At 53.1% G+C, this 15,861-nt stretch overlaps 1 protein-coding gene across 10 annotated transcripts in view; it reads left to right on the plus strand.

The window, feature by feature from the left end:
• DNM1 (dynamin 1) overlaps nucleotides 1-15,861 on the plus strand; it is a 742,836-nt gene that overhangs the window by 240,586 nt on the left and 486,389 nt on the right. For all 10 annotated transcript variants that reach the window (XM_078646632.1, XM_078646628.1, XM_078646630.1 and 7 more), the window contains exon 2: nucleotides 8,425-8,498. In XM_078646632.1, the coding sequence (XP_078502758.1) occupies nucleotides 8,425-8,498 (74 nt within the window). The remainder of the gene's footprint in view (nucleotides 1-8,424; nucleotides 8,499-15,861) is intronic.

Below are 15,861 nucleotides of genomic sequence, written 5' to 3' on the forward strand. Positions count from 1 at the left end.
GAGCACCAGCAGGGCGGTTTCCGCGTCTCACGCGCAATGTGTGAGCATTGGCAGGGTGTTGCACCGGCCCGCGACTCACGTGAGATGCGTGAGGAATGGCATCCGGTCGCGTCAGCGGGCCGGCCATGACAGCCACAACGTCGCGTGTCCCTCCTGCAGCGACGGGAAGTGCCCCACGGTCCAGGCAAGGAAAGCAGGGAAGCAGGATGAGGTGCGCAGGCCCGGGGCAGGCAAGCGCCACAGCCGGCGAGCACGCGGTAGACACCACGGAAGGGAGCGTACAGCTCCTGGCAGACTTCCGGTGCACGGGCGAGGGTTGGGCCCCCTCCACTCGTCGCCAATGTAGAATTCTGAGTGCTCGGCCCCCTCAGGCCTCGGCAAGGATGGCACGCTTGCGCGGGGGCAGATCGCGCACAGCGAAGGCACTCAGGCTGACACCGGTGTCTGTGTCGGAAGTGACGAGCGCCCGTCCCCCTTTTATTTAGCCCCGCAGGCCACGCCTGGCCTGCGGATGTGGGGATGCGTGTACGTGCGGCAACTAGACCGCTAGCAGTATTACACAGTGCAGGATTCCCAGACTCAAGGACTCGAGCAGTGCAGGATTCCCAGACTCACAAGGACTCGAGCAGTGCAGGATTCCTAGACTCACAAGGACTCGAGCAGTGCAGGATTTCCAGACTCAAGGACTCGAGCAGTGCAGGATTCCCAGACTCCAGGACTCGAGCAGTGCAGGATTCCCAGACTCAAGGGCTCGAGCAGTGCAGGATTCCCAGACTCACGAGGGCTCGAGCAGTGCAGGATTCCTAGACTCACAAGGACTCGAGCAGTGCAGGATTCCCAGACTCAAGCACTCGAGCAGTGCAGGATTCCCAGACTCACAAGGACTCGAGCAGTGCAGGATTCCTAGACTCACAAGGACTCGAGCAGTGCAGGATTCCCAGACTCAAGGACTCGAGCAGTGCAGGATTCCCAGACTCAAGGACTCGAGCAGTGCAGGATTCCCAGACTCACAAGGACTCGAGCAGTGCAGGATTCCCAGACTCTCGGATTCGAGCAGTGCATGATTCCCAGACTCTCGGACTCGAGCAGTGCAGGATTCCCAGACTCTCGGATTCGAGCAGTGCAGGATTCCTAGACTCTCGCACTTGAGCAGTGCAGGATTCCCAGACTCTCGGACTCGAGCAGTGCAGGATTCCCAGACTCTCGGATTCGAGCAGTGCAGGATTCCCAGACTCTCGGATTCGAGCAGTGCAGGATTCCCAGGCTCTCGGATTCAAGCAGTGCAGGATTCCCAGTCTCTCGGACTCAAGCAGTGCAGGATTCCCAGACTCAAGGACTCGAGCAGTGCAGGATTCCCAGTCTCTCGGATTCGAGCAGTGCCGGATTCCTATACTCACAAGGACTCGAGCAGTGCAGGATTCCCAGACTCAAGGACTCGAGCAGTGCAGGATTCCCAGACTCTCGGACTCGAGCAGTGCAGGATTCCCAGACTCTCGGACTCGAGCAGTGCAGGATTCCCAGACTCTCGGACTCGAGCAGTGCAGGATTCCCAGACTCTCAGACTCGAGCAGTGCAGGATTCCTAGACTCTCGGACTCGAGCAGTGCAGTATTCCCAGACTCTCGGACTCGAGCAGTGCAGGATTCCCAGACTCTCGGATTCGAGCAGTGCAGGATTCCCAGACTCTCGGATTCGAGCAGTGCAGGATTCCCAGACTCTCGGATTCGAGCAGTGCAGGATTCCCGGACTCTCGGACTCGAGCAGTGCAGGATTCCCAGACTCTCGGACTCGAGCAGTGTCGGATTCCCAGACTCTCGGATTCGAGCAGTGCAGGATTCCCAGACTCTCGGATTCGAGCAGTGCAGGATTCCCAGACTCACAAGGACTCGAGCAGTGCAGGATTCCCAGACTCTCGGACTCGAGCAGTGCAGGATTCCCAGACTCTCGGACTCGAGCAGTGCAGGAATCCCAGACTCTCGGACTCGAGCAGTGCAGGATTCCCAGACTCTCGGACTCGAGCAGTGCAGGATTCCCAGACTCTCTGACTCGAGGAGTGCAGGATTCAAGGACTCGAGCAGTGCAGGATTCCTACACTGTAAAGGACTCGAGCAGTGCAGGATTCCTAGACTCACAAGGACTCGAGCAGTGCAGGATTCCTAGACTCACAAGGACTCGAGCAGTGCAGGATTCCCAGACTCAAGGACTCGAGTAGTGCAGGATTCCTAAACTCACAAGGACTCGAGCAGTGCAGGATTCCCAGACTCTCGGACTCTAGCAGTGCAGGATTCCCAGACTCTCGGACTCGAGCAGTGCAGGATTCCCAGACTCAAGGACTCGAGCAGTGCAGGATTCCCAGACTCTTGGGCTCGAGCAGTGCAGGATTCCCAGACTCTTGGACTCGAGCAGTGCAGGATTCCCAGACTCTCGGACTCGAGCAGTGCAGGATTCCCAGACTCTCGGACTCGAGCAGTGCAGGATTCCCAGACTCAAGGACTCCAGCAGTGCAGGAATCCTAGACTCACAAGGACTCGAGCAGTGCAGGATTCCCAGACTCAAGGGCTCGAGCAGTGCAGGATTCCTACACTCTCAAGGACTCGCGCAGTGCAGGATTCCTAGACTCACAAGGACTCGAGCAGTGCAGGATTCCCAGACTCAAGGACTCAAGCAGTGCAGGATTCCTAGACTCACAAGGACTCGAGCACTGCAGGATTCCCAGACTCAAGGGCTCGAGCAGTGCAGGATTCCTACACTCTCAAGGACTCGCGCAGTGGAGGATTCCTAGACTCACAAGTACTCGAGCAGTGCAGGATTCCCAGACTCAAGAACTCGAGCAGTGCAGGATCCTCAGACTCAAGGGCTCGAGCAGTGCAGGATTCCTACACTCTCAAGGATTCGCGCAGTGCAGGATTCCTAGACTCACAAGAACTCGAGCAGTGCAGGATTCCCAGACTCAAGGACTCGAACAGTGCAGGATTCCCAGACTCAAGGACTCGAGCAGTGCAGGATTCCTAGACTCCCAAGGACTCAAGCAGTGCAGGATTCCCAGACTCAAGGGCTCGAGCAGTGCAGGAGTCCCAGACTCAAGGACTCGAGCAGTGCAGGATTCCCAGACTCAAGGGCTAGAGCAGTGCAGGATTCCTAGACTCTCAAGGACTCGAGCAGTGCAGGATTCCCAGACTCTCAAGGACTCGAGCAGTGCAGGATTCCTACACTCTCAAGGACTCGAGCAGTGCAGGATACCCAGACTCAAGGACTCGAGCAGTGCAGGATTCCCAGACTCAAGGACTCAAGCAGTGCAGGATTCCTAGACTCACAAGGACTCGAGCAGTGCAGGATTCCCAGACTCAAGAACTCGAACAGTGCAGGATTCCTAGACTCCCAAGGACTCGAGCAGTGCAGGATTCCCAGACTCAATGGCTCGAGCAGTGCAGGATTCCCAGACTCAAGGACTCGAGCTGTGCAGAATTCCCAGACCCAAGGGCTCGAGCAGTGCAGGATTCCTAGACTCTCAAGGACTCGAGCAGTGCAGGATTCCCAGACTCTCGGATTCGAGCAGTGCAGGATTCCCAGACTCTCGGATTCGAGCAGTGCAGGATTCCCAGACTCTCGGACTCGAGCAGTGCAGGATTCCCAGACTCTCGGACTCGAGCAGTGTCGGATTCCCAGACTCTCGGACTCAAGCAGTGCAGGATTCCCAGACTCTCGGATTCGAGCAGTGCAGGATTCCCAGACTCTCGGACTCGAGCAGTGCAGGATTCCCAGAATCTCGGACTCGAGCAGTGCAGGATTCCCAGATTCAAGGACTCGAGCAGTGCAGGATTCCCAGACTCTCGGATTCGAGCAGTGCAGGATTCCCAGACTCTCGGATTCGAGCAGTGCAGGATTCCCAGACTCTCGGATTCGAGCAGTGCAGGATTCCCAGACTCACAAGGACTCGAACAGTGCAGCATTCCCAGACTCTCGGACTCGAGCAGTGCAGGATTCCCAGACTCTCGGACTCGAGCAGTGCAGGATTCCCAGACTCTCGGATTCGAGCAGTGCAGGATTCCCAGACTCTCGGATTCGAGCAGTGCAGGATTCCCAGACTCACAAGGACTCGAGCAGTGCAGGATTCCCAGACTCACAAGGACTCGAGCAGTGCAGGATTCCCAGACTCTCGGACTCGAGCAGTGCAGGATTCCCAGACTCTCGCACTCGAGCAGTGCAGGATTCCCAGACTCTCGGACTCGAGCAGTGCAGGATTCCCAGACTCTCAGATTCGAGCAGTGCAGGATTCCCAGACTCTCGGACTCGAGCAGTGCAGGATTCCCAGACTCTCGGATTCGAGCAGTGCAGGATTCCCAGACTCTCGGATTCAAGCAGGGCAGGATTCCCAGACTCTCGGACTCGAGCAGTGCAGGATTCCCAGACTCTCGGACTCGAGCAGTGCAGGATTCCCAGACTCTCGGACTCGAGCAGTGCAGGAATCCCAGACTCTCGGACTCGAGCAGTGCAGGATTCCCAGACTCTCGGACTCGAGCAGTGCAGGATTCCCAGACTCTCTGACTCGAGGAGTGCAGGATTCAAGGACTCGAGCAGTGCAGGATTCCTACACTGTAAAGGACTCGAGCAGTGCAGGATTCCTAGACTCACAAGGACTCGAGCAGTGCAGGATTCCTAGACTCACAAGGACTCGAGCAGTGCAGGATTCCCAGACTCAAGGACTCGAGTAGTGCAGGATTCCTAAACTCACAAGGACTCGAGAAGTGCAGGATTCCCAGACTCAAGGACTCGAGCTGTGCAGGATTCCCAGACTCTTGGACTCGAGCAGTGCAGGATTCCCAGACTCTCGGACTCGAGCAGTGCAGGATTCCCAGACTCTCGGACTCGAGCAGTGCAGGATTCCCAGACTCAAGGACTCCAGCAGTGCAGGAATCCTAGACTCACAAGGACTCGAGCAGTGCAGGATTCCCAGACTCAAGGGCTCGAGCAGTGCAGGATTCCTACACTCTCAAGGACTCGCGCAGTGCAGGATTCCTAGACTCACAAGGACTCGAGCAGTGCAGGATTCCCAGACTCAAGGACTCAAGCAGTGCAGGATTCCTAGACTCACAAGGACTCGAGCACTGCAGGATTCCCAGACTCAAGGGCTCGAGCAGTGCAGGATTCCTATACTCTCAAGGACTCGCGCAGTGCAGGATTCCTAGACTCACAAGTACTCGAGCAGTGCAGGATTCCCAGACTCAAGAACTCGAGCAGTGCAGGATTCCCAGACTCAAGGGCTCGAGCAGTGCAGGATTCCTACACTCTCAAGGATTCGCGCAGTGCAGGATTTCTAGACTCACAAGAAATCGAGCAGTGCAGGATTCCCAGACTCAAGGACTCGAACAGTGCAGGATTCCCAGACTCAAGGACTCGAGCAGTGCAGGATTCCCAGACTCAAGGACTCGAGCAGTGCAGGATTCCTAGACTCCCAAGGACTCAAGCAGTGCAGGATTCCCAGACTCAAGGGCTCGAGCAGTGCAGGAGTCCCAGACTCAAGGACTCGAGCAGTGCAGGATTCCCAGACTCAAGGGCTAGAGCAGTGCAGGATTCCTAGACTCTCAAGGACTCGAGCAGTGCAGGATTCCTAGACTCTCAAGGACTCGAGCAGTGCAGGATTCCCAGACTCTCAAGGACTCGAGCAGTGCAGGATTCCTACACTCTCAAGGACTCGAGCAGTGCAGGATTCCCAGACTCAAGGACTCGAGCAGTGCAGGATTCCCAGACTCAAGGACTCAAGCAGTGCAGGATTCCTAGACTCACAAGGACTCAAGCAGTGCAGGATTCCCAGACTCAAGGACTCGAACAGTGCAGGATTCCTAGACTCCCAAGGACTCGAGCAGTGCAGGATTCCCAGACTCAATGCCTCGAGCAGTGCAGGATTCCCAGACTCAAGGACTCGAGCAGCGCAGGATTCCCAGACCCAAGGGCTCGAGCAGTGCAGGATTCCTAGACTCTCAAGGACTCGAGCAGTGCAGGATTCCCAGACTCTCAAGGACTCGAGCAGTGCAGGATTCCCAGACACAAGGACTCTGGCAGTGCAGGATTCCCAGACTCAAGGACTCTAGCAGTGCAGGATTCCCAGACTCAAGGGCTCGAGCAGTGCAGGATTCCTAGACTCTCAAGGACTCGAGCAGTGCAGGATTTCCAGACTCAAGGACTCCAGCAGTGCAGGATTCCCAGACTCTCGGACTCGAGCAGTGCAGGATTCCTAGACTCACAACGACTCCAGCAGTGCAGAATTCCTAGACTCTCAGACTCGAGCAGTGCAGGATTCCTAGACTCACAAGGGCTCGAGCAGTGCAGGATTCCTATACTCTCAAGGACTCGCGCAGTGCAGGATTCCTAGACTCACAAGTACTCGAGCAGTGCAGGATTCCCAGACTCAAGAACTCGAGCAGTGCAGGAGTCCCAGACTCAAGGGCTCGAGCAGTGCAGGATTCCTACACTCTCAAGGATTCGCGCAGTGCAGGATTTCTAGACTCACAAGAACTCGAGCAGTGCAGGATTCCCAGACTCAAGGACTCGAGCAGTGCAGGATTCCCAGACTCAAGGACTCGAGCAGTGCAGGATTCCTAGACTCCCAAGGACTCAAGCAGTGCAGGATTCCCAGACTCAAGGGCTCGAGCAGTGCAGGAGTCCCAGACTCAAGGGCTCGAGCAGTGCAGGAGTCCCAGACTCAAGGACTCGAGCAGTGCAGGATTCCCAGACTCAAGGGCTAGAGCAGTGCAGGATTCCTAGACTCTCAAGGACTCGAGCAGTGCAGGATTCCTAGACTCTCAAGGACTCGAGCAGTGCAGCATTCCCAGACTCAAGGACTCGAACAGTGCAGGATTCCTAGACTCCCAAGGACTCGAGCAGTGCAGGATTCCCAGACTCAATGGCTCGAGCAGTGCAGGATTCCCAGACTCACGGACTCGAGCAGCGCAGGATTCCCAGACCCAAGGGCTCGAGCAGTGCAGGATTCCTAGACTCTCAAGGACTCGAGCAGTGCAGGATTCCCAGACTCTCAAGGACTCGAGCAGTGCAGGATTCCCAGACACAAGGACTCTGGCAGTGCAGGATTCCCAGACTCAAGGACTCTAGCAGTGCAGGATTCCCAGACTCAAGGGCTCGAGCAGTGCAGGATTCCTAGACTCTCAAGGACTCGAGCAGTGCAGGATTTCCAGACTCAAGGACTCCAGCAGTGCAGGATTCCCAGACTCTCGGACTCGAGCAGTGCAGGATTCCTAGACTCACAACGACTCCAGCAGTGCAGAATTCCTAGACTCTCAGACTCGAGCAGTGCAGGATTCCTAGACTCACAAGGACTCGAGCAGTGCAGGATTCCTAGACTCACAAGGACTCGAGCAGTGCAGGATACCTAGACTCACAAGGGCTCGAGCAGTGCAGGATTCCCAGACTCACAAGGGCTCGAGCAGTGCAGGATTCCTACACTCTCAAGGACTCAAGCAGTGCAGGATTCCCAGACTCAAGGACTCGAGCAGTGCAGGATTCCCAGACTCTCGGACTAGAGCAGTGCAGGATACCCAGTCTCTTGGACTCGAGCAGTGCAGGATTCCCAGTCTCTCGGACTCGAGCATTGCAGGATTCCCAGTCTCTCGGACTCGAGCAGTGCAGGATTCCCAGACTCTCGGACTCGAGCAGTGCAGGATTCCCAGACTCTCGGACTCGAGCAGTGCAGGATTCCCAGTCTCGCGGACTCGAGCAGTGCAGGAATCCCAGACTCTCGGACTCGAGCAGTGCAGGATTCCCAGTCTCTCGGACTCGAGCAGTGCAGGATTCCTAGACTCTCGGACTCGAGCAGTGCAGGATACCCAGTCTCTCGGACTCGAGCAGTGCAGGATTCCCAGTCTCTCGGACTCGAGCAGTGCAGGATTCACAGTCTTTCGGACTCGAGCAGTGCAGGATTCCCAGACTCTCGGACTCAAGCAGTGCAGGATTCCCAGACTCTCGGACTCGAGCAGTGCAGGATTCCCAGTCTCGCAGACTCGAGCAGTGCAGGAATCCCAGACTCTCGGACTCGAGCAGTGCAGGATTCCCAGTCTCTCAGACTCGAGCAGTGCAGGATTCCCAGACTCTCGGACTTGAGCAGTGCAGGATTCCCAAAATATTTATTTCAATGCAGATAAAGGAATTATTTTTTTACAGCCATTCGAATGTGTTCATTTCTGAAATGTGTTGGGTGGAGCTGGGGTAGAGTCACTCATATCCTTCAGAGCCCCCAGGTCTGGGGAAGAGTTGGTCCCTACTGTAGTCTGGTAGGTGTTGAGGCAGGGGTGAAAACCCCAACAGCCTTGAAGATGCACCAGTCTTTCAATCCATCCACCTGGGTTGGGTGAGATCACATCAGAGGGCTTGTCAACACATGTTTGGTTAATGGTGATCTTCTGTGTCGTTTCAGAGACTTTCTGCCCCGTGGGTCCGGCATTGTCACGAGGCGCCCCCTGGTGCTGCAGCTGGTGAACAGCAACACAGGTAAGGGAACATCTAATGGGAACCCCCCCTTGTCCTCCCACACATGATATGCAACACCACATTATTGAAGCACCATTCTCAAGCGGGACGAAGGGATCCCACGATGCTGAGTGATCTGGTTCCTGTGGTACTGAGTGATCTGGTTCCTGTGGTACTGAGTGATCTGGTTCCTGTGGTACTGAGTGATCTGGTTCCTGTGGTACTGAGTGATCTGCTTCCTGTGGTACTGAGTGATCTGCTTCCTGTGGTACTGAGTGATCTGCTTCCTGTGGTACTGAGTGATCTGCTTCCTGTGGTACTGAGTGATCTGGTTCCTGTGGTACTGAGTGGTCTGGTTCCTATGGTACTGAGTGATCTGCTTCCTGTGGTACTGAGTGATCTGCTTCCTGTGGTACTGAGTGATCTGGTTCCTGTGGTACTGAGTGTTCTGTTTCCTGTGGTACTGAGTGATCTGCTTCCTGTGGTACTGAGTGATCTGCTTCCTGTGGTACTGAGTGATCTGCTTCCTGTGGTACTGGGTGATCTGGTTCCTGTGGTACTGGGTGATCTGGTTCCTGTGGTACTGAGTGATCTGCTTCCTCTGGTACTGAGTGTTCTGCTTCCTGTGGTACTGAGTGATCTGGTTCCTGTGGTACTGAGTGGTCTGGTTCCTGTGGTACTGAGTGATCTGGTTCCTGTGGTACTGGGTGATCTGCTTCCTGTGGTACTGAGTGATCTGCTTCCTGTGGTACTGAGTGATCTGCTTCCTGTGGTACTGAGTAATCTGCTTCCTGTGGTACTGAGTGATCTGGTTCCTGTGGTACTGAGTGGTCTGGTTCCTGTAGTACTGAGTGATCTGGTTCCTATAGTACTGAGTGATCTGGTTCCTGTGGTACTGAGTGATCTGCTTCCTGTGGTACTGAGTGATCTGCTTCCTGTGGTACTGAGTGATCTGCTTCCTGTGGTACTGAGTGATCTGCTTCCTGTGGTACTGAGTGATCTGCTTCCTGTGGTACTGAGTGATCTTGTTCCTGTGGTACTGAGTGGTCTGGTTCCTATGGTACTGAGTGATCTGCTTCCTGTGGTACTGAGTGATCTGCTCCCTGTGGTACTGAGTGATCTGGTTCCTGTGGTACTGAGTGTTCTGTTTCCTGTGGTACTGAGTGATCTGCTTCCTGTGGTACTGAGTGATCTGCTTCCTGTGGTACTGAGTGATCTGCTTCCTGTGGTACTGAGTGATCTGGTTCCTGTGGTACTGAGTGGTCTGGTTCATATGAAACTGAGTGATCTAATTCCTGTGGTAATGAGTGATCTGCTTCCTGTGGTACTGAGTGATCTGGTTCCTGTGGTACTGAGTGATCTGCTTCCTGTGGTACTGAGTGATCTGCTTCCTGTGGTACTGAGTGATCTGCTTCCTGTGGTACTGAGTGATCTGCTTCCTGTGGTACTGAGTGATCTGCTTCCTGTGGTACTGAGTGATCTGGTTCCTGTGGTACTGAGTGGCCTGGTTCCTATGGTACTGAGTGATCTGCTTCCTGTGGTACTGAGTGATCTGCTTCCTGTGGTACTGAGTGATCTGGTTCCTGTGGTACTGAGTGTTCTGTTTCCTGTGGTACTGAGTGTTCTGCTTCTTGTGGTACTGAGTGATCTGCTTCCTGTGGTACTGAGTGATCTGCTTCCTGTGGTACTGAGTGATCTGCTTCCTGTGGTACTGAGTGATCTGCTTCCTGTGGTACTGAGTGATCTGCTTCCTGTGGTACTGAGTGATCTGGTTCCTGTGGTACTGGGTGATCTGCTTCCTGTGGTACTGAGTGATCTGCTTCCTGTGGTACTGAGTGATCTGCTTCCTGTGGTACTGAGTGATCTGCTTCCTGTGGTACTGAGTGATCTGCTTCCTGTGGTACTGAGTGGTCTGCTTCCTGTGGTACTGAGTGGTCTGGTTCCTGTAGTACTGAGTGATCTGCTTCCTGTGGTACTGAGTGATCTGCTTCCTGTGGTACTGAGTGATCTGCTACCTGTGGTACTGAGTGATCTGCTTCCTGTGGTACTGAGTGATCTGCTTCCTGTGGTACTGAGTGATCTGCTTCCTGTTGTACTGAGTGATCTGCTTCCTGTAGTACTGAGTGATCTGTTTCCTGTGGTACTGAGTGTTCTGTTTCCTGTGGTACTGAGTGTTCTGTTTCCTGTGGTACTGAGTGATCTGGTTCCTGTGGTACTGAGTGATCTGGTTCCTGTGGTACTGAGTGTTCTGTTTCCTGTGGTACTGAGTGTTCTGTTTCCTGTGGTACTGAGTGTTCTGTTTCCTGTGGTACTGAGTGTTCTGTTTCCTGTGGTACTGAGTGATCTGGTTCCTGTGGTACTGAGTGATCTGGTTCCTGTGGTACTGAGTGATCTTGTTCCTGTGGTACTGAGTGTTCTGTTTCCTGTGGTACTGAGTTATCTGCTTCCTGTGGTACTGAGTGATCTGGTTCCTGTGGTACTGAGTGATCTGGTTCCTGTGGTACTGAGTGTTCTGTTTCCTGTGGTACTGAGTGATCTGCTTCCTGTGGTACTGAGTGATCTGCTTCCTGTGGTACTGAGTGATCTGGTTCCTGTGGAACTGAGTGATCTGCTTCCTGTGGTACTGAGTGATCTGCTTCCTGTGGTACTGGGTGATCTGCTTCCTGTGGTACTGAGTGTTCTGTTTCCTGTGGTACTGAGTGTTCTGTTTCCTGTGGTACTGAGTGTTCTGGTTCCTGTGGTACTGAGTGATCTGGTTCCTGTGGTACTGAGTGATCTGGTTCCTGTGGTACTGAGTGATCTGGTTCCTGTGGTACTGAGTGTTCTGTTTCCTGTGGTACTGAGTGATCTGCTTCCTGTGGTACTGAGTGATCTTGTTCCTGTGGTACTGAGTGTTCTGTTTCCTGTGGTACTGGGTGATCTGCTTCCTGTGGTACTGAGTGTTCTGTTTCCTGTGGTACTGAGTGATCTGGTTCCTGTGGTACTGAGTGATCTGGTTCCTGTGGTTCTGAGTGATCTGGTTCCTGTGGTACTGAGTGATCTGCTTCCTGTGGTTACTGAGTGGTCTGCTTCCTGTGGTACTGGGTGATCTGCTTTCTGTAGTACTGAGTGATCTGCTTCCTGTGGTACTGAGTGATCTGGTTCCTGTGGTACTGAGTGATCTGCTTCCTGTGGTACTGGGTGATCTGCTTCCTGTGGTACTGAGTGATCTGGTACCTGTGGTACTGAGTGATCTGGTTCCTGTGGTTCTGAGTGATCAGGTTCCTGTGGTACTGAGTGATCTGGTTCCTGTGGTACTGAGTGATCTAGTTCCTATGGTTCTGAGTGATCTGGTTCCTGTGGTACTGAGTGATCTGGTTCCTGTGGTACTGAGTGATCTGGTTCCTGTGGTTCTGAGTGATCAGGTTCCTGTGGTTCTGAGTGATCAGGTTCCTGTGGTACTGAGTGATCTGGTTCCTATGGTTCTGAGTGATCAGGTTCCTGTGGTTCTGAGTGATCAGGTTCCTGTGGTTCTGAGTGATCAGGTTCCTGTGGTACTGAGTGATCTGGTTCCTGTGGTACTGAGTGATCTTGTTCCTGTGGTACTGAGTGTTCTGTTTCCTGTGGTACTGAGTGTTCTGCTTCCTGTGGTACTGAGTGATCTGCTTCCTGTGGTACTGAGTGATCTGGTTCCTGTGGTACTGAGTGATCTGGTTCCTGTGGTACTGAGTGATCTGGTTCCTGTGGTTCTGAGTGATCTGGTTCCTGTGGTACTGAGTGATCTGCTTCCTGTGGTTACTGAGTGGTCTGCTTCCTGTGGTACTGGGTGATCTGCTTCCTGTAGTACTGAGCGATCTGCTTCCTGTGGTACTGAGTGATCTGGTTCCTGTGGTACTGAGTGATCTGCTTCCTGTGGTACTGGGTGATCTGCTTCCTGTGGTACTGAGTGATCTGGTTCCTGTGGTACCGAGTGATCTGCTTCCTGTGGTACTGGGTGATCTGCTTCCTGTAGTACTGAGTGATCTGCTTCCTGTAGTACTGAGTGATCTGCTTCCTGTGGTACTGAGTGATCTGCTTCCTGTGGTACTGAGTGATCTGCTTCCTGTGGTACTGAGTGATCTGCTTCCTGTGGTACTGGGTGATCTGCTTCCTGTGGTACTGAGTGATCTGGTTCCTGTGGTACTGAGTGATCTGCTTCCTGTGGTACTGGGTGATCTGCTTCCTGTGGTACTGAGTGATCTGGTTCCTGTGGTACTGAGTGATCTAGTTCCTATGGTTCTGAGTGATCAGGTTCCTGTGGTACTGAGTGATCTGGTTCCTGTGGTACTGGATGATCTGCTTCCTGTGGTACTGAGTGTTCTGCTTCCTGTGGTACTGAGTGATGTGCTTCCTGTGGTACTGAGTGATGTGCTTCCTGTGGTACTGAGTGATCTGCTTCCTGTGGTACTGAGTGATCTGGTTCCTGTGGTTCTGAGTGATCTGCTTCCTGTGGTACTGAGTGATCTGCTTCCTGTGGTACTGAGTGATCTGCTTCCTGTGGTACTGAGTGATATGAAGCTCAGAACCATTAAACGTTTTCTGTGTCCAGCAACTACTCCTTCCCCATGTGGCGCCTCCAGAAACTCATGAAACTGTTGAAAGTAAGAAGATTTTGTGTTGTTCTTGCCTTTGTGCGTGTTCCGCTGCATTTCCTGCTTGCCTTTCCTCCCACATATTGTCTGTGCATCCTCTTCAGTGTCCAACTTCTTGCCCACCAGCATGGCATGGAGTTTGTTAGACTGAAACAGATTTTTCCTCTTTTTTTGCTGTCAGGTAGCAAAAGAGTAGACAGAAGGACATCTCCCTGTTGGGGACATGTGTGCTGTAGATACACAGGCTTTGCATAACTCTACCATTTAGTGTTGGGTTCAAGTGATTACAAGTTGTTTTTGTTCCAAGACGTTTTCTTCGAGTCGATGCTTATATTTGCCTCAAGACTGTATGAATATTCTATAAGAAGCTCGTAAACCAACCACAAGGCAATCTTACGCAGCGAAATGGAAACAATTTGTTCTATTCTGTCACAAACAAACATTTAATCCTCTACAATTATCTTATACCTATTGCATTTACAAACTGCAGGATTTGCGTATTTACTATAAGATTACATCTTGCAGCTATTGCAGCATATCTCCAGAATAAATAACACACATCAGGGTTTAAAATTCCTGTTATAAAAGCTTTCGTGGGGGACATAAAAGAATAGTTCCACCTGCTCCGGCATGGAATTTAAATATTGTCCTAACAAGATTAATGGGCCCTCCTTTTGAACCATTACATTCTTGTCAGTTGCCATATCTTTCATGGAAACTTGTCTTCTTAATTGCTTTTTACTTCTCTAAGAAGAGTCAGTGAAATTCAGGCATTAACCTTAGAAGAGCCTTTCTTTAAACTACGCATGGACAGGGTAGTGCTTAGAACTATCCCTAAATCCCTCCAAACAGTAGTTTCCTGCTTCCGTAATAATCCGTCTGTTGATTTACCTGTGTTTTTCCCAAAACCAGACAGAGTTGCAGAAAGGGCATTACCCACTTTAGAATAAATCGTTTTTATTGAGCAGTATACCATCACATAACACAGCTCGGCTGCCTACATCCACCGGCCGGCAGATCACGATCCAGCATTATTAAACACAGCCTTTGGGTCTACACCCCGGGGGGCGACCCGGCGAGGACATATGCAATGCCAGGAGGAACAGCCATCACTTTCAGCTTTCACTGCATATACAAAGAAGAACAGAAACAGCAAAACAAAATAGACGCCCCTCCCCACAACCCCCCCCACCCCCGCCTCCCTCCTCCGCATCAGCCTCGACAACTCCCCTTATGCACACTAAGTCCCACTCCCCTCCCAGCACATTCCAGACCCTCCGAACCTATTTGACTGCACCCCGAGGGGCCACCGGAATAAGTTGCAGGATCTGCAGGTACTTGGGACACGTAACCTCGTGCAAGTCACGAGATAGAAGATGGATAAATGGTTCCCACAGCTCTGCATAAACCTCTCCCTTGCCTTCCACACACAAAGAGAGTCTCTCCATCGCCAACAAATGCCACAGCCGCCTAATCCAGTCCCTCGGGTCAGGGGAATCAGTGGATCGCCATTGCATAAGGATAACTAAGCGTGCCGTTAGCAGGGCCAGAGCTATCTGTTTACCCCTCATAGAGCGCAAAGGGAACACTTTTGGATGCGGGAGCCCTAGCAGCACATGCTCAGGAGCCCTGGGAAATGTAATGTGAAAGGCCTCATCGATATCATCAAGGACTGCCTTCCAGTAACGCTCTAGCTTCGGGCAATGCCAGAGCAGGTGCGTCAAGGTGCCCGGAGCACCACAGCCCCGCCAGCATAGACCTGAGCATTTTGGATCCCAAGCCTTAATCCGCGCTGGGGGATGGTACCAGTATGACACCGCCTTGTAGGCCGATTCAGCGCCTGCCACATTGGACGCGGTATGCTGTGTGCGATAGAACACCTTTCCCCACTCCTTATGCGACAGTGGGCGGCCCAGCTCCGTCTCCCAACGAACCTGCGCTTTAGTACGCGGTGCCTTAGGGCGCGCAATAATCAAGGCGTATAGGTCAGATATAAGTTTACGGTCATCTTTTTTGCATACCACCAGTGTTCTAGAGCTGTCAGGGGGTGAGACATATCAGCAATATTAGGGAGCTGAGTGACCCAATGTGCTATCTGCGAGTAGGGAAAGGCATCGGCTTCGGAGAGGGAAAAGTGGTCCCGGCGGAGCGAGGTGACCGAGATCAAGCCATCCAGGTCAAAGAGGTGGCCCACCCTCTTGCAGCCCGCCTCCCTCCATCGCTGGAAGACCGGGGATGAGCAGCTGGGCGGAAAGTCCGGGTTATCGACAATGGGCGTCCTGGGTGAGGGGAAAGTGGTCCAGCGCTTACGCTGTGCCAATTGATCCCATGCCTTCATGGTCGGCGATGTCACTGGGGACGAATATAGGCCCCAGGCTCTATGTTTTCGAGGGAGCCATAACTGGCGCCAAATATTGCGGCCCGCCACCGCCTGGTCCATAAATGGCCAGTGCTTGCTGGAGTGTGGCCTGTTCCTTTCTAGCATAAAGCGCAGACAAGCCGCCTGGTAATACGCATGCAGTGAGGGAAAGCCCAGTCCGCCGTTGGCCCGAGGGGCCGTAATCAACGAGGAGGCAAGCCGTGGACGTTTGCGATTCCATAGAAATTTGGTAAGCAACCCCTGGAGCGGGGGGCTCAGAGGCAACATTTGGAAAAGGTATAAAATGCGAGGAAGGATCGTCATTTTGACGGCAGCCAGCCGGCAAAACCAGGCGAGCTGTAAACGGGACCAGTCAGACAGCGATTTGGTTGTTTGCTCAACTAACATCTTGTAG

Source organism: Lissotriton helveticus, chromosome 5_2, assembly GCF_964261635.1.
Source record: "Lissotriton helveticus chromosome 5_2, aLisHel1.1, whole genome shotgun sequence".
NCBI lineage: Eukaryota > Metazoa > Chordata > Amphibia > Caudata > Salamandridae > Lissotriton > Lissotriton helveticus.